Source organism: Schistocerca cancellata, chromosome 8 (genome assembly GCF_023864275.1).
Source record: "Schistocerca cancellata isolate TAMUIC-IGC-003103 chromosome 8, iqSchCanc2.1, whole genome shotgun sequence".
In the NCBI taxonomy this organism is placed as follows: domain Eukaryota; kingdom Metazoa; phylum Arthropoda; class Insecta; order Orthoptera; family Acrididae; genus Schistocerca; species Schistocerca cancellata.
In genome coordinates this window covers 105,116,616-105,140,544 of record NC_064633.1, presented here as the reverse complement: position 1 = coordinate 105,140,544, position 23,929 = coordinate 105,116,616, and the positions used below count along the sequence as shown (strand labels likewise).

The following is a 23,929-nucleotide window of genomic DNA, read 5'->3' as shown; positions in this document are numbered from 1 at the left end:
TAACACACGGAGATTACTTCATACTAATATATTCTTACTAGGATACAGTTTACACCATTAAATATTTGCAATTACGTTATGACAAAAACAAATGCTAGTGCAGCACAATAGCTTGCGTACCTTATTCCAGATAACACCAGAATGAACAGAACAAAACTGACTAGACAGAAGAATGAGCATTGCATTGTATTTTATACTCTTACAAAGATAATATTTCTTTTAATTACTTACACATTATAATCTCATACAATAAAAATAATGTCTTTTCTGCATCTATCGATCTATATTGTATATTTTTACAGTTTTACCTTTCGCAGATAAATCGATGTTTGCAATTCATTTTGAGTCACATACAGTCATTTTTATTTATGTTTCACCTTGATAATGGTGAATATTGCAAAAGGGACACTACAGTGTACAAACAAACTTTCCAGACAATCAAAAAAGGGAAAAGATTTTATTTATGCTCTGTCTACCTACATTTTTAATTATTTACCTCTGAACTATGTGGAGATGCTGACACAGACGCCAAAAAATATTGCAAAAGCATTATAGATAAGAACTATATTAAACCTGTAGAAACATATTTTTCTCCATCTAGAGTAATGTTCATTATAATACCAGCTGAAGCAGGTATTGATGAATTAGGTCTGGTTTCCACAAATATGTAATGTTATCCCACAGGTCTTAAGAAAGGGAACTAATATATCAATCAGACTTAAGCCACTCCCTGTTAAATGAATTATTCCTTTAAGTCTAGTTAATGCGTTATGTGCATGAAAACAAAAACTGTAAATGAAAGAGGTTTAAGTCAAGAAATAAAAAAGGGCACAGATGATGAAGACAGCTGTCATAAAGGAAAATTATAAATTGCTGCTATAAAATGAACAAGCCGTTGTCAATTTGTAAGGCCTTCAGATTACTCCAAACACAGTATGTGGAGAAGCCTGGATGTCGATGGAGAATGAAGAGTATCAACATTTACTGCACATAGCAATGGGAAGTGGCCAAATTTAGTGCATTTGCAGAAAATGACAGATTCATTGGTGTTTACTTCATTAGTGGGTCAAACTTCCATATCTGTTTGGTTCTGTTTAAAAAGGATGCTTATATTGTATCAACATATGGTGGCTGGACATTGTGCATCTGGCGACTGAAAATCCGTTTACAGAGTTTAACATGGGGTGTGGTGTTGACACTGTTGACCACATTGTCAATATATAAAATTGTCTGACGTTTCAACCACTATTGCAAGTGGCCTTCCTAAGGGCTTTGTGCTGAGCTGACTGCTGAATGACGGGGAGGCTTTAGATCTTATATAGTAGTAGAGAAAGGTGATTACGTAATTTGATAGGGTAATTTTGTATAGGAGCAGGGGTGTTAGGTATTCTTTAGTGATTTTTATATTATTCTCTGTCATTGGTGGATAAATATGTGCCTGACTGGTGTTTACGTGTTCTGTTGCCGTTAGTGGAAACAGGTGAATTAGAAACTGGTGGTAGCTGTGACGTAACGCTGTTTACTTGTTACCAGGTACGAGCTAATGTGTGCCTGCACTGTGTGTACGTAAGAATACTGCATTCGCTGTGTGGCTGTGTGAGTTGCTTTGTGTTCGCCTCCCTCCCTTACGTTGTCACTGCTGGCAGTCAGTACGCCCAAAATCCATTCTCCCTATTCATGTTGACAGATCGCATGGCTATTTCTGTCACCTCTTTAACATTCCTCCTCAGTGTAAATGGCTGTTTCACCAGTTGCCGGCTTCACGGAATATTATCCCTTTATCGCAATCATCCTGATGTTCCGCCACTGCTGATGTTTTTGGTTTGTGGGGCGCTACTGCTGATGTGGTGTGTTGTCCCAAACAGATAGATCTTTCTTACTCTGCAGTTCGTGTGATGGTCGACCGTAGACTCTTGTGGTGTTTAGTTTGTCGACCGCATGTCGGCTCGATGAAGAATTTTGCCCACACATTCAGTGCCCTCTTGTATAGGGTTATGTTCTGTGCTTCCTTCTGCTCTTCACTATGCCCTCATCTTTTGTCATCATAGTTTTATCTATCATATTCTTGCCATAACCATTGGCTCCTAAAATGGATCTGACGTTTTGTAGGCCCGCCTTCAGGTCATCGCTGATCCTGTGGGCCCTCCTGGTTAAAGTGAGAAGGATGGACTTCTTCTGCATAGCACGGTCGTGGGAGAAGGCATGGAGGTACCTACCCATGCTACTGGATTTTCTTTATACTCTGTGAATAAGTTTACTATCAAGCTTTCGGTACACTTCCATGTTGAGAAAAGGCAGCACCCCATTCTTCTCAATCTCTATACTATGTTGTATTTTACTATGCTGTGACTGAGATGTTGGTGGAACTTCTGTAGTTCTTTCTTTCCATGTGACCAAATGATGAAGATATCATCGACATATTGGAGCCAGCAATCAGAGTGAAATGGTGCAGACTGGAGAGCTGTTTCTTCAAATGCTTCATGAAGGTGTCTGCTGCAATAGGTGAGGGAGGGGAACCAATACGTTTACAATTTATGCAATATAATACTTTTATCTACTCACTTATACGTTCATTCAGCGATGGGTAGATCATGTAACTAATGCAGAGGTACTGAACAGAATTGTGGAGAAGATGAATTTGTGGCACAACTTGACTAGAAGAGGGGATCGGTAGGTAGGACATGTTCTGAGGCATCAAGGGATCACCAATTTAGTATTGGAGGGCAGCATGGAGGGTAAAAATCGTAGAGGAGGACCAAGAGATGAATTCAGTAAGCAGATTCAGAAGGCTGTAGGTTGCAGTAGTTACTTGGAGATGAAGAAGCTTGCACAGGATAGAGTAGCATGGAGAGCTGCATCAAACCAGTCTCTATTCTGAAGACCGCAACAACGACAACAACAACAACAAAAACAGCACTGTCCTGTCATTGGTAGCCAGTTGAAGTGGTGGCGACATGATTTAGTTATTTTATTTTTAGTATGTATAAATAATAATAAATCTTTGGAAGTATGGGGAAGGTGGCTGATCAACAGCTGCTATTGCTATGTTCAACTGTAACACTACTAATTCTCATTAATGTCATATAGCCGGCCGGAGTGGCTGTGCGGTCCTAGGCGCTACAGTCTGGAACCGGGCGACCGCTATGGTCGCAGGTTCGAATCCTGCCTCAGGCATGGGTGTGTGTGATGTCCTTAGGTTAGTTAGGTTTAATTAGTTCTAAGTTCTAGGCGACTGATGACCTCAAAAGTTAAGTAGCATAGTGCTCAGAGCCATTTGAACCAATGTCTTGTAAATTAACATCTGTGGACGTTATCGCTTTATCCATTTTCTTCTTGATAGTAGCAGCTCCAGAATCTTTTTCTGCAGCCTTCATCTTACTAGATAAATAAATTTCTTCTGATCATGTCACGTCAATGAGATATCGTCTTCGTAATATAAAATTTTTGTAGTAGGAACGTCAATGTATGTAGGGTTTTCCTACTATTAAATAAGATCCCACTCTAAACTTGTAATAAACACTTTTGGGGTTGACGTTTTGGGGCCCTCGGAAGAGGTATTGAGTGAATGCGATGTTGTGGGAGTAGTGTCACTGAGATAGCCGTGTGGCAATAGCCATGAGGTAAAAGCGGCTGAGTCCACATCATTTGGTAGGTTATATGTATGTGTGAAGTGACAGACGATGAAGCGAACCTCGGTGCTAGATTAGATTAGATTAGATTAGATTAATACTAGTTCCATGGATCATGAATACGATATTTCGTAATGATGTGGAACGAGTCAAATTTTCCAATACATGACATAATTAAGTTAATTTAACAACATATTTAAGTTAATATAACAACTTTTTCATTTTTTGTGTTTTTTTATTTTTATTTTTTATTTTTTTATTTTTTTAAATTTATATCTAAAAATTCCTCTATGGAGTAGAAGGAGTTGTCATTCAGAAATTCTTTTAATTTCTTCTTAAATACTTGTTGGTTATCTGTCAGACTTTTAATACTATTTGGTAAGTGACCAAAGACTTTAGTGCCAGTATAATTCACCCCTTTCTGTGCCAAAGTTAGATTTAATCTTGAATAGTGAAGATCATCCTTTCTCCTAGTATTGTAGTTATGCACACTGCTATTACTTTTGAATTTGGTTTGGTTGTTAATAACAAATTTCATAAGAGAGTATATATACTGAGAAGCTACTGTGAATATCCCTAAATCCTTAAATAAATGTCTGCAGGACGATCTTAGGTGGACTCCAGCTATTATTCTGATTACATGCTTTTGTGCAATAAATACTTTATTCCTCAGTGATGAATTACCCCAAAATATGATGCCATATGAAAGCAACGAGTGAAAATAGGCGTAGTAAGCTAATTTACTAAGATGTTTATCACCAAAATTTGCAATGACCCTTATTGCATAAGTAGCTGAACTCAAACGTTTCAGCAGATCATCAATGTGTTTCTTCCAATTTAATCTCTCATCAATGGACACACCTAAAAATTTGGAATATTCTACCTTAGCTATATGCTTCTGATTAAGGTCTATATTTATTAATGGCGTCATACCATTCACTGTACGGAACTGTATGTACTGTGTCTTATCAAAATTCAGTGAGAGTCCGTTTACAAGGAACCACTTAGTAATTTTCTGAAAGACAGTATTGACAATTTCATCAGTTAATTCTTGTTTGTCAGGAGTGATTACTATACTTGTATCATCAGCAAAGAGAACTAACTTTGCCTCTTCATGAATATAGAATGGCAATTCATTAATATATATTAAGAACAGCAAAGGACCCAAGACTGACCCTTGTGGAACCCCATTCTTGATAGTTCCCCAGGTTGAGGAATGTGCTGATCTTTGCATATTATGAGAACTACTTATTTCAACTTTCTGCACTCTTCCAGTTAGGTACGAATTAAACCATTTGTGCACTGTCCCACTCATGCCACAATACTTGAGCTTGTCTAGCAGAATTTCATGATTTACACACTCAAAAGCCTTTGAGAGATCACAAAAAATCCCAATGGGTGGTGTTCGGTTATTCAGATCATTCAAAATTTGATTGGTGAAAGCATATATGGCATTTTATGGCATTTTATGCTGTCAAAGATCGCCTGCTCCGGACCATAGCCGATAGTCAGCAAGGTTAACATGCCACAACATCCCCACATATCCATTATTTTGTGTATGTAGGAAGTAAGTATTGGTTATTGCTGTCATGGGCTATTTTTATTTTTTATAGTATTGTGACAACCATATTGGATTCATCTGCATGTTTCACGCTGTAGAGGTTACATGTGTTAATAGGTTTACTATTCCAGGCATGGAGGTAAGAATTCTTACCTCCATGATTCCAGGCACTATCTGTGCGATCAATTTCATTCTTAGGTTGGTTTAGTCAAGGAGATTAGAATATTAACATCTTTGGTTTAATATTTTGCATTCTGAATGTGAATATCTTTGGGTGAAAGTCATGAACTTTGAATTGTTGCTGTAGTTTGATTTTGTGAATTGTGAAATTGTTGCACCTGAGCCTAGGGATTTTTTGTTGACTGTAACTGATCCCTACATTTATTCCTCAACAGGAAGTGCGTTTGTCCCTAGTTGTAGGAAGGAGTTCTTTCATTGTGATAGTCGTTGATCGCAGTTGCGTACTGAGAAAAACGACGCAGGATACTGGACCATTCTGCGCGAGAAAGCCAAAATGGCGGATGGCGTGGACATTGATTTATACGCTGACGACATAGAACAAGATTTTGCGCAGGTGTGTCCTAAACGTTATGCTTTAACAGTTTTTTCTGAAAAGCTGTGTGCCGTATTCTCGAGAATTTCGTCATATAAAAGATTTGGGACTGTTTATTTATTGTGCTTTTATGCGAACTTACGCAGTTTACGTTAATGATTAATTTGTTATAGGCCTATTTTATTTTGGACCATTTTTAGCCGAGTGCTTTGTCTGAAATTCTGTAAAAGCCCAGTTGTGATTATGTAAGCTTTTGTGATTCATTGTTACGTGTATGTGGCGCGAACTGATGATTTAAGATAGTATGCACAATTGCCCGCTTTTTCATTACCGTAGGATGTTTCTCATTGCCCATGTTATTCAGACTTTTAGCATTTTCGTGTAATGTGTTGATTGGTTCTCCTTACATTCGGTAAGGTTCTGGAGAAAGGCTTAATGTGCGTCATTGTGTACATCCTGTCTCAATCTAGTATTGGAAACTCGCAAACAATGTTCATAGGAGTAGTCCTTATTTCTGGTTACTCTTATGATGAAAGACTGCCAGTTGACTTTAATGATAAGTGTTGAAGTCGGCCAGATTTATTACGGTTTGAATTCAATTTTTTTTACAACGTGTGGTGGTAGCTCCACATAAAATCCTGGTTGTGCCGACACAGGCCTAGTGATCTGTATCATAGCTCAGTGTTTAGCTGTTGTTGTTGTCTTCAGTCCTGAGACTGGTTTGATGCAGCTCTCCATGCTACTCTATCCTGTGCAAGCTGCTTCATCTCCCAGTACCTACTGCAGTCTACATCCTTCTGAATCTGCTTACTGTATTCATCTCTTGGTCTCCCTCTATGTTTTTTACCCTCCATGCTGCCCTCCAATACTAAATTGGTGATCCCTTGATGTCTCAGAACATGTCCTACCAACCGATCCCTTCTTCTAGTCAAGTTGTGCCACAAGCTCCTCTTCTCCCCAGCTCTATTCAATACCTTTTCATTAGTTATGTGATCTACCCATCTAATCTTCAGCATTCTTATGTAGCACCACATTTCAAAAGCTTCTATTCTCTTCTTGTCTAAACTATTTATCGTCCACGTTTCACTTCCATACATGGCTACACTCCATACAAATACTTTCAGAAACGACTTCCTGACATTTAAATCTATACTCGATGTTAACAAATTTTTCTTCTTCTGAAACACTTTCGTTGCCATTGCCAGTCTACATTTTATATCCTCGCTACTTTGACCATCATCAGTTATTTTGCTCCCCAAATAGCATAACTCCTTTACTACTTTAAGTGTCTCATTTCCTAATCTAATTCCCTCAGCGTCACCCGACTTAATTCGACTACATTCCATTATCCTCGTTTTGCTTTTGTTGATGTTCATCCTATATACTCCTTTTAAGACACTGTCCATTCCGTTCAGCTGCTCTTCTGATTGCTTTGCTGTCTCTGACAGAATTACAATGTCATCAAAGTTTTTATTTCTTCTACCAGGATTTTAATACCTACTCCAAACTTTCTTTTGTTTCCTTTATTGCTTGCTCAATAATAAGATAATGTAAAGGAAAGCTAATAACATGGTTGTGCATTGGCTAAGCCCGTGAATATGAATACTTATTGTCAAACACATTTTATGATAAAAACGAAAACCATGTAAATTAAAAATATGAAGTAATTTATTAGTTTATAGGCAAGTTTGAATATTTTGATGTATACTACACCCACTTATCGCTAACAACTCATGGGTGTCTACTGTTCTCATAGGCAAACATAATGCATACTGTTCGGATGAGTGCAACTTTTACTGATTTTGAGCCTAACAGAAGCTATTAAATTTGGTTTTATAAGTATTTTTAGTTTGTTATATTGTGGTGTGCAATCACAACTGAAAATGGCACACAGATGTTGACAAAAATGGTTTGTTCTTGCCAATGTTTTCTGTTAATGTTTGTGTAATATGTTAACTTAAGTGCAATGTTTTATTTTTATCATGGTAAGGAATTTTAGTCTGATAGTTAAGTTGTAGTGACTTATTAACCTCATAGGACTGTTCATGTTGTCTCCCTGTGAAAGTGTAGCTGTGCGCATGAGACAAGTGTGTTGCTAAATGGTGTGTTCATGTCTGGTATGTTTTTCACCTGTGCATGTAACAGAGTACAACAATTGAAAACCATTTGTTAATGTAGCAAATCAATAGGTGAGGCATCCTTCTCTGAAATAGAATTTAAAATTTTTCTGAAAAGTAGCCATGGAATGATATTGTTTGGCACAAATACAGTTAAGACAGTATATAATTACAGTGGTGTCAAAATGAAGACATATGATACGCACTCCAAAGGAAATATCTCGCAATTGGGAAGACATGCATAGGTGTGGAAGACTCTCATCTTTAAGTGTTAAGAGCATTGAACTGTGAAAGAGGAAGGCAATATGCTATCCTGATTAGTGAAAATTCCTCTCATGTTTCCAGCCTTTGAGAAATTAACGTGTTTGGTTTGCTAGATGATGGTTTGATTAGAGAGACAACACAGTTCAGAATACCTTGTTTTAGAAAGTGTATCTTTCTTTTATTATTTTAAATTCAGTAGCAGTGAGGTAAAGATCACACAGTGCCACATGCACCGTTCCATGGTGTAACTACTTACATTAATGTTATAAAACTTGTAAGTGGCAAATATGATGTGACATCTGGGTTCTAGTACATGGGATTAGTTTATGGAGTCATTCTGCTCGATTGCTTGAATCCCTGTGAGTTTGTGTTAAGTTGTTAAGGCTTAAATTGACTGGCATTATCAGCATCTTTGGCTGTTTCTAACAAACAGTGCTGTAAATTTCTCCCTTTCTGTGATGGTCCTGTCAGCGTGGAGGGTGTCAACGGAGGCTTTCGATCCCACCCATCGGCTTTGACCCATGACGTAAGGGTGTTGGGGTGTGTGATGTCATGACAGCGCGGAGTTTAGTTTATGGGTGTGTTGTGTCTATAGATGTCGTCTTGTTGCAGTTGGTGGTGTCCTCTGACATAGGCCTACGATTGAGACTAGGCCTAATCTTTCGTAAACGTGTTTTCTTGTTTTTCTGTAATTTAATTTGACTTATTCTCGCTAAAGTAAGATTTTTACCATGAGTGAAAAGTGCCTGACGTGCCATAGAATTGTTAGCTCCAGGGTTTGGTGTGATGGTTACAGTAGTTTTTTCTATTGCGGTGACTGTAGTGGTGTGGGAAATGGGGAAGTGGATCAGACTCATCAGTGGTTCTGTAAGATATGCAGTAGAGATGGAAAATAGTGGAACAGGAGGGGAAAATTGTTGACCTTCAGGCACAGTTAGAGCAGGCTAAGGGAAGATCTGAACAGGTTAAGGAGGGAGAAGGGTAAAGAGAGGTGGGAAGTGGCAACAGGTAACAGGAGTAACAGACCTAGAACTTCGTCAGATAGCTTTGTGGTGAATGTGAAGAACAAGTTTGATCTGTTGCTTCAGTTGGAAGCTGATGAGCCTCAGACAGGGGTAGGTGTAGAGAGGGCACAACAAACTTTCAGTAGAAAATTGAATAAGAATGTAGAGAAGTCAGCAAAGTGAAAGAAAGTTTTGTTGTTAAGTAGTTCACATGCCAGAGTTGTAGGCCAACTTTTGCAGGACCAGTTAGGATCAGGATACTAGGTCACAAATGTTTTTAAACCAAGTGCTGGTATGGGCCAGGTGGCAGAGGATTTAGGTTCACTCTGTAAAGATTTTACCAAGGGAGACACCGTGGTTAATCTGGGTGGGCTGGGCAATAGTATTGACAGAGATCATGTGTACAATATAGAGTGTGACCTGGCAAAGATTGCATCAGCAACGATACATACCAGTGTTGAGTTTGTGTCTGTTCCGAGATGCCATGACCGACATCATTAAAACTCTTCTGTCGGGAGAGTTAATTTGAAGTTGGAACGGCTGCTTGGGTCGGGTGCGGGGTCACATATTGGGTTGGTTCCTGTTGATTCTCTCAGTAGGTGAGATTATAATAGACATAGCTTACACCTCGACAGGAAAGGGAAGGGTAAACTGGCTGGGCTATAAGTTAGCCTCCTACTTCTGTAGACAAAAAATGGAGAAAGGAGGAGTTGCCACATTTGTTAAAAACAGTTTTAAATTTAAGAATATTGACAGTAATAAATTTTCCTTTGAGCACCAGTTAGAAGCATGTGCAACAGAGATAGAATTTCATTGTTGTTGTTGTGGTCTTCAGTCCTGAGACTGGTTTGATGCAGCTCTCCATGCTACTCTATCCTGTGCAAGCTGCTTCATCTCCCAGTACCTACTGCAACCTACATCCTTCTGAATCTGCTTAGTGTATTGATCTCTTGGTCTCCCTCTACGATTTTTACCCTCCACGCTGCCCTCCAATGCTAAATTTGTGATCCCTCGATGCCTCAGAACATGTCCTACCAACCGATCCCTTCTTCTAGTCAAGTTGTGCCACAAACTTCTCTTCTCCCCAATCCTATTCAATACCTCCTCATTAGTTACGTGATCTACCCACCTTATCTTCAGCATTCTTCTGTAGCACCACATTTCGAAAGCTTCTATTCTCTTCTTGTCCAAACTAGTTATCGTCCATGTCTCATTTCCATACATGGCTACACTCCATACAAATACTTTCAGAAACGACTTCCTGACACCTAAATCTATATTCGATGTTAACAAATTTCTCTTCTTGAGAAACGCTTTCCTTGCCATTGCCAGTCTACATTTTATATCCTCTCTACTTCGACCATCATCGGTTATTTTACTCCCTAAATAGCAAAACTCCTTTACTACTTTAAGTGTCTCATTTCCTAATCTAATTCCCTCAGCATCACCCGACTTAATTTGACTACATTCCATTATCCTCGTTTTGCTTTTGTTGATGTTCATCTTATATCCTCCTTTCAAGACACTGTCCATTCCGTTCAACTGCTCTTCCAAGTCATTTGCTGTCTCTGACAGAATTACAATGTCATCGGCGAACCTCAACGTTTTTATTTCTTCTCCATGGATTTTAATACCTACTCCGAATTTTTCTTTTGTTTCCTTCACTGCTTGCTCAATATACAGATTGAATAACATCGGGGAGAGGCTACAACCCTGTCTCACTCCTTTCCCAACCACTGCTTCCCTTTCATGCCCCTCGACTCTTATAACTGCCATCTGGTTTCTGTCAACATTGTCAAAAGCTTTCTCTAAGTCTACAAATGCTAGAAACGTAGGTTTGCCTTTTCTTAATCTTTCTTCCAAGATAAGTCGTAAGGTCAGTATTGCCTCACGTGTTCCAGTATTTCTACGGAATCCAAACTGATCTTCCCCGAGGTCGGCTTCTACCAGTTTTTCCATTCGTCTGTAAAGAATTCGCGTTAGTATTTTGCCGCTGTGACTTATTAAACTGATAGTTCGGTAACTTTCACATCTGTCAACACCTGCTTTCTTTGGGATTGGAATTATTATATTCTTCTTAAAGTCTGAGGGTATTTCGCCTGTCTCATACATCGTGCTCACCAGATGGTAGAGTTTTGTCATGACTGGCTCTCCTGAGGCCATCAGTAGTTCTAATGGAATGTTGTCTACTCCCGGGGCCTTGTTTTGACTCAGGTCTTTCAGTGCTCTGTCAAACTCTTCACGCAGTATCTTATCTCCCATTTCATCTTTATCTACATCCTCTTCCATTTCCATAATATTGTCCTCAAGTACATCGCCCTTGTATAAACCCTCTGTATACTCCTTCCACCTTTCTGCTTTCCCTTCTTTACTTATAACTGGATTGCCATCTGAGCTCTTGATATTCATACAAGTGGTTCTCTTCTCTCCAAAGGTCTCTTTAATTTTCCTGTAGGCAGTATCTATCTTACCCCTAGTGAGACAAGCCTCTACATCCTTACATTTGTCCTCTAGCCATCCCTGCTTAGCCATTTTGCACTTCCTGTCGATTTCATTTTTGAGACGTTTATATTCCTTTTTGCCTGCTTCATTTACTGCATTTTTATATTTTCTCCTTTCATCAATTAAATTCAATATTTCTTCTGTTACCCAAGGATTTCTATTAGCCCGCGTCTTTTTACCTACTTGATCGTCTGCTGCCTTCACCACTTCATCCCTCAGAGCTACCCATTCTTCTTCTACTGTATTTCTTTCCCCCATTCCTGTCAATTGTTCCCTAATGCTCTCCCTGAAACTCTCTACAACCTCTGGTTCTTTCAGTTTATCCAGGTCCCATCTCCTTAAATTCCCACCTTTTTGCAGTTTCTTCAGTTTCAATCTGCAGTTCATAACCAATAGATTGTGGTCAGAATCTACATCTGCCCCAGGAAATGTCTTACAATTTAATACCTGGTTCCTAAATCTCTGTCTTACCATTATATAATCTATCTGAAACCTGTCAGTATCTCCAGGCTTCTTCCATGTATACAGCCTCCTTTCATGATTCTTGAACCAAGTGTTAGCTATGATTAAGTTATGGTCTCTGCAAAATTCTACAAGGCGGCTTCCTCTTTCATTCCTTCCCCCCAATCCATATTCACCTACTATGTTTCCTTCTCTCACTTTTCCTACTGACGAATTCCAGTCACCCATCACTATTAAATTTTCATCTCCCTTCACTACCTGAATAATTTCTTTTATCTCGTCATACATTTCATATATTTCTTCATCATCTGCAGAGCTAGTTGGCATATAAACTTGTACTACTGTAGTAGGCATGGGCTTTGTGTCTATCTTGGCCACAATAATGCGTTCACTATGCTGTTTGTAGTAGCTAACCCGCACTCCAATTTTTTTATTCATTATTAAACCTACTCCGGCATTACCCCTATTTGATTTTGTATTTATAACCCTGTAATCACCTGACCAAAAGTCTTGTTCCTCCTGCCACCGAACTTCACTAATTCCCACTATATCTAACTTTAACCTATCCATCTCCCTTTTTAAATTTTCTAACCTACCTGCCCGATTAAGTGATCTGACATTCCACGCTCCGATCCGTAGAATGCCAGTTTTCTTTCTCCTGATAACGACGTCCTCTTGAGTAGTCCCCGCCCGGAGATCCGAATGGGGGACTATTTTACCTCCGGAATATTTTACCCAAGAGGACGCCATCATCATTTAATCATACAGTAGAGCTGCATGTCCTCGGGAAAAATTACGGCTGTAGTTTCCTATTGCTTTCAGCCGTTCGCAGTACCAGCACAGCAAGGCCGTTTTGGTTAATGTTACATGGCCAGATCAGTCAATCATCCCCTGCAACTACTGAAAAGGCTGCTGCCCCTCTTCAGGAACCACATGTTTGTCTGGCCTCTCAACAGATACCCCTCCGTTGTGGTTGCACCTACGGTACGGCCATCTGTATCGCTGAGGCACGCAAGCCTCCCCACCAACGGCAAGGTCCATGGTTCGTGGGAGGTGAATTTCATAATAGGTCCTTTATAATAGTAGCCATATACAGAGCACCTTCAGGAAATTTCAACCTGTTTATAAACGGTCTTGAAGATTTATTTTCTCATCTAAAATTAAAAAACATGGAACTACTGGTTGCTGGTTATTTTAATATAGATGTCCTGAAAAACACAGTCTGTGAACAGTTACTGAAATCAGTTACATTGTCATTCAATTTAATTTCTACTGTAAATTTCCCAACTAGGGTATACAAATGTTCTAAGACTGCCATTGATTATATATTTGTAGACAATTCTAGGCAACTAAGCCACATTACAAAACCAGTAGTAAATGGGGGCTATCTGACCATGACATGCAACACCTAACACTAAATTTTGAAAACTGTCAGGGTAAAACATCTATCAGAACAGAGTACAGAAGGCCAACAAAACAGTCAAAAACTGAGAAATTTAGGAGATTGCTCAAAGAAATTAATATGATGGATGTTTACAGCACTCAAGACACAAATGGAAAATACAAAGCATTCATTAATAAAGTTAGCACCTTACTTGAAAATTGTTCTCCTGTGAAGGTAACCCAAATTAAGCAGAAGTCTTAATAAGAAACCATGGATCAGACAAGGGATAAAGATATCATGTGAGACAAAAAGGAAACACTATCTGATACGTAGGGACACCTTTGATACTAGCATTATAGCTCATTACAAAAATTACTGCAAAATATTGAAGAAGGTTATCCAGAAATCTAAACACCTGCATTATGAGAAGAAGATAAATACATCCAGCAATAAAATAAAAACAATATGGGATATAGGTAGGACCAGAAATGAGGAGGAACAAATAGCTCTAAAAATAAATGAAACCCTGGTAACAAACCCATGTTGTGTTGCAAACCATTTAAACAAGTATTTTGTCTCTGTTACTGATAGCATGGGGTTGTCAGGTTTAGTAAATAATGCAATGGAATATCTGAGACCAGTGCACACTAGAAATCTCAGTAAAATAGAATTGACACTTACTTCACCCATAGAAATAGAATCCATTATAAAGTCCTTGAAATCAAAGCTTTCTAATGGTTATGATAGTTAATAGAAGAGTGTTCATGTGAGCTTAGTCATATCTTAAGTTATTTGTGTAATCAATCACTTGTCACAGGAACATTCCTGGACTGGCTGAAATATGCTGAAGTTATACCTCTCCACAAGAAAGGGGACAAAGAAATGCCATCAAATTACCAACCAATCTCAACTTTTGCCAGCTTTTTCAAAAATCTTTGAAAAGATTATTTTCAAGTATCTACTAAAGCACCCGAGTGAAAATAACATACTGTCCAAGTCACAGTTTGGGTTTCTTAAGGGTTCTGATATTGAGAAAGCTATTTACACTTACAGCGAAAATGTCCTTAATTCATTGGACAACAAATTAGAGGCAACTGGCATATTCTGTGACCTGCCAAAGGTGTTTGACTGTGTGAATCACAGCATTCTTTTAAGTAAATTAAAATATTATGGCATCACTGGTAGTGCCTCAAAGTGGTTTCAGTCATATCTTACTAATAGAAAACAAATGGTGTCATTACGTAACACTTCAGCAGTAGGCAATCAGACATCACTTGACTGGGAAGAAATTACATGTGGTGTTCCCCAAGGTTCCATACTAGGTTCACCACTGTTTCTTGTGTATATTAATGACCTGTCACCTGTTACGTTACGAGATGCCAAGTTGTCTTATTTGTAGATGATTGCAATGAATAGTAAATCAAATATAAATTTAGAGAGGGCAGCTAATCAAATTTTTACTGACATTAATAAGTGGTTCATAGCCAATTCACTGTCATTATACTTTGAAAAGACCCAGTTCAGAACTTCCAAGGGATTTCCTTCTGGAGTGTGTATAAAATATGACGACATGGAAATAGGAGAAGTTGAGAGTGTAAAATTCTTGGAATTACAACTTGATAATAAATTCAGTTGGGAGCAACTTACTAACGAACTGCTGAAGCGCCTAAACAAGTCTGTGTTTGCAGTGCGAATGATGTCAGACATAGGAGATATAAATATAAAAAACTGGCATATTTTAGTTATTTTCACTCCATTATGTTATATGGTATAATATTTTGGGGTAACTCCACAAACAGAGAAAAAAATTTTAAGAGTACAAAAGCGTATAATGAAAGTAATGAGTAGTGTAAATCCAAGAACATCATGTCGAATACTATTCAAAGAATTGGGCATATTAACCACAGCTTCTCAGTATATTTATTCCTTAATGAAGTTTGTTGTAAATAATACATCTTTTTTTCCAACTAACTGCTTAGTACACAGTATCAATACTAGGAATAAGAACAATATGCATAAAGATTTAAAATCACTTACTCTTGCTCAGAAAGGAGTCCAGTATTCAGCAACGCATATTTTCAGTAAGTTACCAGCAACCATTAAGAGCTTAGTTTCAGACAACGCACAATTTAAACATAATTTAAAAGAATTTTTGGTGGCCAACTCCTTCTGTTCCATCCATGAGTTTCTCAAGTGCAGTAGACCATATTAATGAAATTTATTATACTTTAATTTTTGACAATACTTAGTTGTAATAGCCAAAAAACTAGCAAATGTTTGAATGATGGATTTAATGAAAGCAGATGTATGTATTAAATCTGTAAATATTAGAAGTTTAAATTTAATTCATGTACATAATTTTACTGTTTATTGACTGAGGATCATTAAAATTAATGAAACTCAAGTTTTTCTAATTACATTTTTGTAATGTGTTTACCTGACATGTTCCACACTCAGGAGGATTCCCTCTTTTATGGGCCTATGGAATGAATAATTAATCTAATCTAATATTGGGGACTTTGAGGGTGGTCATTTCCGCCATATTGGTAATGTCATGTGCCTCAGCAGACGGATGGAATCGGACGCTTCTTTAATCCCGGTGGAGGAGTTGGTGAAGATTCAAGGCAACTCCTTATCGATGGTGGGAAACTACCCCTAAAGATGGAAGAATCTGTTGTGATCTATGGTATAAAGATGCAAGAGGCAAGGAAACTACTACATGAAATATAAATATTGTGTGTCTATTGGAAATTTGTCTTGTAATTGTAAAGTAATTATAGCCTCTCCAGTGGCAAAAAATTCTGGGTTAATGCACCATGTGGATGTGGGAAGGTGACTACAAAGACTGAATGCAGTAGGGAAACTAGAAAATTTGAAAAGAAGTAAGCAAAGGCTCAATCTATGTATAGCAGGTGTCAGTGAAGTGAAATGGAAAAAAAGACAAGGATCTCAGTAGCAGCAGAAAATGGTATTACATGTGTAGGATTTGATCTGAATGACATGGTAAAGCAACTGTGAAGGAATTATTGGAATCAAAGCAAACAGCAAACCAATGCCAACTCAAATAGATTAGGATAAAAGTCAGCATCACCTTCAGGAGGGGAGGGTGCAAGTGTTGAATGGGTATAGGGAAATGCAAATCTATTAATCATCGGTGATTACAGTGCTGTTTTAGGGGAAAGAATAGACAACTACAGGAGAATATAGCCTCATTAGTAGAGATGAGAGTAGGGAAAGACTATTTGAGTGAGTGTAAGCTGTAGCAAAAATAGGTGATATACAACAGGAAGGAGAATTTGGAAGTTACCAAAATGAAAAATCAAGCGTGCTGAGGTTAAAAGGTGTAAGGGAATGATGCAATCTTTCTCTCTCTACTAGTTGGTATTTACCATGAGGAATCATGACTGAAAATAAAAGAAGCTTCAAGAGTGGGATTGAAATTTGTGATGTAGGTGTCCTCAGTAAAAGTAAGGAAGAATTAAGGAATGTATTAAATGAAACATAGAATATAGACCGTCAGCAAAAAAAAGGGGGGGGGGTTGGGGTTGCCATTGTAATGAGAGAATGAGAGGTACCAGTGCTATGGTTATGGATAAACTTAGCATCAACACAGTACAGCAGTAAGAGGCTGATGGCCCCATTAATGTGGCAGACGTGTGCACCTCAAGCTGTGACCAGTGGATGCGATTAACCACACAGAAATATTAACAAAACAAAAACTGACGAACTAATGTACCTCTGCAGGCACAGATAAAATAAAGAAGTTGTAACACATTAGGTGGCATCACTAATAAGTGTGCACACACTTGGGTTGATTCTGATGTCAGCTTGCAAAGCACAGTGGCAGAATCGTGATCTACTCAATTGACATCCGTGTTAGATGTGTGTAGGTGTAGTAAGTGACCAAATTTAAGCCTCCATTTGCAAGAACTGAAGAAATTTTGTAAAAGGAAGTGCTCAGACATTATCTACACTTGAAATATAGACACAAAAATGTTGTGAACTTAACATATGGCATTAAATTTCAAAGAATGTGATTATAGCTCATGTTGTTCACTAAACCTGAGCGTGTAGTAGATGAACTGAAAGAAATCTGCTGCCTCAGAAGCAAAATAATGGATGGCAAATGAAGGAAAGTTGGTGTAAGGAGCAGATTTGTACAGGAATTTCCTGTATCCCTCATCAAGAGAAGTCTACTAGTATGAAACATAGACTTTAATTTGAGGAAGAAATTTCTGAGAAAGTGTGTATGGAGCACAGCACATTTCCGTGAACTGTCTTGTGGAGTGCGGTAAAACCAGAAAAGAAGAGAATCAAAATACTTGAGATGTGATGTTGCAGAAGGATGCTGAAAATTTAGTAGACTGATCAGAAAGTAGGTGGTTCTCTGCGTGATTGGTGAGGAAATGAGCATGTGGAGAACACTGACTAGAGGGGACCGTTGTGTTACTGGAGAATAGTTACTATGGTATAAGGGGGAGCCATAGAGGGAAGACAGAGATTGGAATGTATCCAACAAAATTGAGGACGTTGCGTTTCAGTATAAAACGAAGACATTGGCACAGGAAAGGAAGTTGTGGGTGGCTACATTAAACTAGTCTGAAGACTGATGAACCCTTCTCCCCAACCTCCACAAAAAAGATGTTTCTAGATATATTTTAGGGTCCTATATATGTATACAATGAAGTAAAAGTAAATATTCTTCTAATAAATGTGTACATCAAAATTGAGTTAACTATGTGTGTACTTTTTTGTCAAACCTCACATTGATATATAGTACAATTTAATGAAATTAGTAATATGGAAAATACATATACTTTGTATCTAATAAGTGACATAGAAAACATGCATAATTTGACATGACATTTGGTGGCATTGGATACCCCCCCCCCCCCCCCCCCCCCCCCAAGTTTTAATGTGTTTTATCTTTGTGATGGGTGAGAAGTATTAAGCATCTTAGGTTGTAGGAGGAATTATCAATCAGAGAACTGGCATAATTTTCACACTGGGTGTTCTACTACAAATTAAGCAGATTTTGTGATTGTTAATGTTGTCACAATCATTAACAAAGAAGTGCTACTCTTGAAACATGGCACCAAAAATAACTACAAGGGTAATTCCAAAAGTAAGGTCTACTATTTTTTTATAATTACATAGACCTGTTTATTTCTACAATGGTTTACAGCTTCAACATTTAGCTATTTTTCGACATAATCACCATTTCTGTCGATGCATTTTTGTCGATGCCCATGTCATACCAGCTTGCTGCCACGCTGTTCAGAAAGTTATGAACCTCTTCTTTCACCTTGTCTTTGGAGCTGAATCGTTGGGACCACAATTAATGCTGACAGGTACTGTGAGCCTCGTAAAAAACTCAAATGGGCAATTCAGATCCGTAGAAGAGGAATGTTGAGCAAGGACATACACATTCTCCATGACAACACTCGCCCACACAACGCTCGGCAAACTGTTGCTCTTCTGCAACAGTTTCAGTGGAACATAATCGTCCACCCACCCTTCCGGACTTGGTGCCCAGTGACTATCACCTGTTCCCTAGGTTAAAAGAACATTTGGCCCGAAAGCAATTCAGCTCGAACGACGAGGTCAAAGAAGAGGTTTATAACTTTCTGAACAGCATGGCAGTGAGCTGATATGACATGGACATACAAAAACTGTCACAGAGTCTACAAAAATGCATCGACAGAAATGGTGATTATGTCGAAAAATAGCTAAATGTTCAGGCTGTAAACTGATGTAAACCACTGTAGAAATAAACAGGTCTATGTACTTACAAAAAATAGGACACCTTACTTTTGGGATTACCCTTGTATATAAATCATTCAGCAGAAACCATGGTGTTATGAGTTGAATCTTGGCAAGCAGGGCACCATTAGGATGTACGTACAAGATACCAGTTACCGAAGGCAGCTTAATAGGTTATTATTTGACTACGGGTATTGTCCTGAGGAAGCAGTTCGAGTAGTCAGCCTTAGACTGTCATACTGCCATATACAGAGTATATACAAGAGACATTTTCAAGTGATTTATAATAAGGAGTCACATTCCCCATTTCATTGTCTCTCTTGGTGTGTGGAACCACCCCCATTTATAAAAATAAATAGCTTATAGTACATAAATATAGGAAGTCATTCATGTATGCATATGTGAAAAATTTAAAATTTTTGTAATTGTTGGAATACCTATGGTTCAAATGGCTCTGAGCCCTATGGGACTTAACTACTGAAGTCGTCAGTCCCCTAGAAATTAGAACTAAACCTAACTAACCTAAGGACATCACACACATCCATGCCCAAGGCAGGATTCGAACCTGCGACCGTAGCGGTCACGCGGTTCCCGACTGTAGCGCCTAGAACCGCTCGGCCACTCCGGCCGGTGGAATACCTATGGCTCAGAGTGTTGGCAGAATTTGCTGTTGTTAATTGTGGTCACGGTGTATAGCGCCCAGAGATCCAGGAGTTTAAGGCATTTGATGTCAATGAATCAGCTGCTGTTGACGACCAACTGTTGCTGCTCTTTGCAGACACGTTGAGGAAGTAAAGAGTGAAAAGCAGTGATGAATTTCTCAATTTTTCCATGGAACTGTGTTCACACAATGATGATTTATTCAGCTAATTTTGTTTGTGTCATGTATGATTGAAAATGTTATGCAATGAACCAAAAATCTCATAAATTGGACTGGAGAAAACTTGTAGGTTCACAGGACTTGTCAGTTGTTTGAGGTAAACAAGTGATTCATGATGGGCACCATTTATTTTTTTGCTTACTGTAAGTACAGTAATTACATCATTGCATAAATATTTCACAAAATTTGCAATAAATATAAAGTCATATGAGTAAAATAGGAAATTAAAAAGAATTGTGCCAATATTGTTGACCTCCACTTTACAACTTCTAATATTGAACATTTGCATGTTCATACATCTCTCATACACAAGGAAAGTCGTTAGAAGATCCACTTGGTTCCAAAATGCAAAAGTGATTCCGTTTTATGATCAATACTGTATTGACATATCGCTGAGTGATGCAAGTGCTGCAGTGGCATTCTGTTCCTCAATGCTAGGAATACAACCTTTCCAGATAATTGTGCCAGCGATCTTTTCTTAAGTTGGTGTTCAAGCTATAAGTGTTTTGAAGTTATATAATTCAAAAATAAGTTATGTATAAGGTTGAACTTATGATTCTCTCCCTTTCTAGTGTGTTTGTTATGAAGATAATTTAAAACGACAGCTGTGTCTTCCTTTATTTCTTTACATTATTGCTTTTTTAACTGGAGACGCTAACATTTATGATACCGCCAGGCAATGTTTCCATTGTCTCTCTGAAATCAGATGATTATGATTGTGGTGGCAGTGTGTAACAAACTGTGATCTGAAACTAATTCTGTTATTTTCTTGGCCAAATCTCTCTCTCCCCTCACAAATTTAGATTTTTGCTATAGGAGTAACTCCATTTCGATTTTGCTGTTACAGTCTCACCTGTCAAATCAGATGTAAACTGTGCTTTATATTTTGTATGTTGCACTTTTTATCAATATATATATATGCTTACTTACTAGATATTTAGCCATTGGGAACTTGACATACTATCAGTTTCATTCCACATGGAAGGTACAACTATCTCCAGCATAGTGAATCGTGTGTCAAGAACTGTGAGACTTTTATAACCACTGTGGGCAAGGGAATATTTGATACTAGTTGTCACCTGTTACCAGTGACATAATTTAGTGGCTGATCTGACGTCACCTTTTGTTGCATATTTCGCAGTTCCGGTTGTTAGTGGGCGAAGCCAACAAATGTTAAAGCAAAACACTTGCTTTCGCAACAAACTGTTGCCTCATCAGGAAAGAGGGAAGGAAAGACGAAAGGATGTGGGTTTTAAGGGAGAGGGTAAGGAGTCATTCCAGTCCCGGGAGCGGGATAAACGCAACTTGCACACGCATCTGCAGTCTCAGAGAGCTGAGACCACACTGCGAACGGCAGGACCAGTGCATGATGGGAGTGGCGACTGATTGGGGGGTAAGGAGGAGACGGGGAGGGGGAGGGATAGTATGGTAGGAGTGGCGGACAGTCAAGTGTTGCAGTTTAGACAGACGGCAGGACTTACCTGTAGTGTAGTCCATTTAAAAAAAATCACTACTGGTATTACATTAACAGTCTCTATGTCGTTCAGAATGTTGGTTACATGTTTCCTACATCGATGGTCAGAGCTGAGGACTATAGTCAGATTAAAACTAGCCTACTTAGGAGTTGACATCGATCACTTGCTGCTACAATGTCGCCACATCCGCTGCCAGCTATCACCTGTTATGGGTGACACACAAACGTGGGGGGTCACTTCATAAATGCTTTTAATGTGTAACCGAGAGCAATGCTTGGGACTGGCCATTGCGAGGTACGACAGAAATGAGAAATGCTCTGTCGACAGTTAATTTTAAGTGACCTATGGCAGAGTTGTGGAGGACGACATTTATTGGAGCCCTGAATTTAAACTCGTGTCCTAAACGTAGCCACAACCTAGAGTGGTGGGTGTGCTTCGGAGGAAACTGTGTTCAACAATCTCTGGCAAAACTAAAATCATAGTATTTTTGTTCTCTATGTTAATTCACACCCAGTTTTGCATTAACATATTTATAATTTTCCCGCAATACATGCTCTATGAAAAAATGTTCGTGGAGAAATGATTCATGTAGAATGATGCTGGCATGGCGTTGACCGTCAAGTAGTGTTTACAAATGTTATGTGGTTAAGTTTCTTGACATCAGCGCGCTCTACTGAGCAGATCTGAACTGGCTGTTGGGAGTAACTGTGTTTTTGGAATAAAGATATTATGCCCGATCAAATTATTTCCAAACCACATGCTTAGCTTTGTGATCATCATGGCAACTTGTCGTACTGTATATCGCAAGAAGAATTGTTGCTGTCCCGAGTGCACGCCCGAAAGATGATGGAACTGTATTTTACGTGTTTCGTCATTTGACCACTTGTAGTGCTAGTGGAGATCTTTGCTTAATTTGCATTACTCAAATACTTTTAGTTTAATTGCAGCTCGAACTACGTATTTTTTCCTGCTTAGCTAAACTTGTTTCGAGAATTTGTCATTGCCAAGTGCAAGATTTATGTATGTATTTTTGTGATGTTTCACAAGCAATGAGTGATAGTTTGCATATGTGTAGTTTTCTACATAATTGAGGAGGCACAGTACCCGACTACCTCAAAAAGACGACTGCAGTGTAAGAGACGCAGAACAACACATATGCAAACACCACATAAAATGCGTAAATTTTTACTTGGTAAAGAGGAAAAAAAATTCTTGAAACGCATCCTGCTAAGCATGAAAAAGTTCATAACGGGTGCAGTGTTTCACTATTTAAACAATGAATGACAGCTGAAAGCTTTCCAAAAACATTGATTATGATGTATGAAACGAAGTGAAATATTTCTACTTGCCAGACAGTTACCAATTCTAGTTACACCAGCGGTTATAAACCTTCTTTGGATAATAAGTAAGTCCCTGATAAGTATTTCGATGCCTGTTGTATACATATATCATACAAAAAGTTCGAAAATGCAAAGGGGTTTTGTATATGTAACTTTCACTGCTGAAAACATTATTTCCCACATTTTACACCACCCTTGAAGGTGTAAAAGTGGGGTTTCACTGTATTTCATTTAATGGGGGGAATGTGGAAAAAATATTGCTTGGGTGTCATTGAATGGTGGCAGTCCCATAACTGCATTTGGAGCATACATGGGACGTGTGAAACTGAAGTGTGCAAAACATTTGTCCATATTATTTTTGTTACAAAAGCCTCATCAGTTTTCTGGCTTGTAATTGTTGATCACGATTACAACTGTGTGGTTGTTGTTGATGGCAATTACGGCAGACCGTATGTTAGGAAATGTTTTGAAAACTCCGCTTTTTTTATAAAATAATGTAAGACAGTGTTCTGTAACATGATAATGATTGGGCATGTGCCATATGAGTATAGAGAGAAACAGAACTCTTACATTGTGTCTTCTGTGTCTATATTAGCTTTGGAATATATATTGTGTTGATAGACCTATCTGTAGTGTAGCCTGAGGTATAGGTTGGCTTGAGAGGTGACAGTTTCATTGAGAGTTGGTGAAGCCATAGTGTTAAAAATATAGTAAGATGGTGTGGAAGAAGAGTGGGAGAACATATTCAAACCAGCAGCATTTGAAAGTGTTTGAATGAAATGAAAGTGGTGGAGAAAAAGCAGTTTCAGGATTTTTAACAAAAATTTAAAAATGATTGATTATAAATTATTAACGTATAGAAACTGTGTGAACTCGTGGAAATAAGATGGTATAAACTATCATTGGAAAGAATTACTATAAAATGAAATGTTGGGAATCATACCTGGAAGAATTGGGAAGAGTTTGTATCTTTTTAGAAAACTGTGTAACAGGAA

The 23,929-nt window shown here is 38.3% G+C and overlaps 1 protein-coding gene across 8 annotated transcripts in view; it reads left to right on the top strand.

The window, feature by feature from the left end:
- Positions 1-5,471: 5,471 nt before the first annotated feature.
- Positions 5,472-23,929, top strand: part of LOC126095166 (cleavage and polyadenylation specificity factor subunit 6) — a 193,632-nt gene continuing 175,174 nt past the window's right edge. For all 8 annotated transcript variants that reach the window (XM_049909892.1, XM_049909890.1, XM_049909889.1 and 5 more), the window contains exon 1: positions 5,472-5,764. In XM_049909892.1, the coding sequence (XP_049765849.1) occupies positions 5,705-5,764 (60 nt within the window). In that variant the 5' untranslated portion in view covers positions 5,472-5,704. The remainder of the gene's footprint in view (positions 5,765-23,929) is intronic.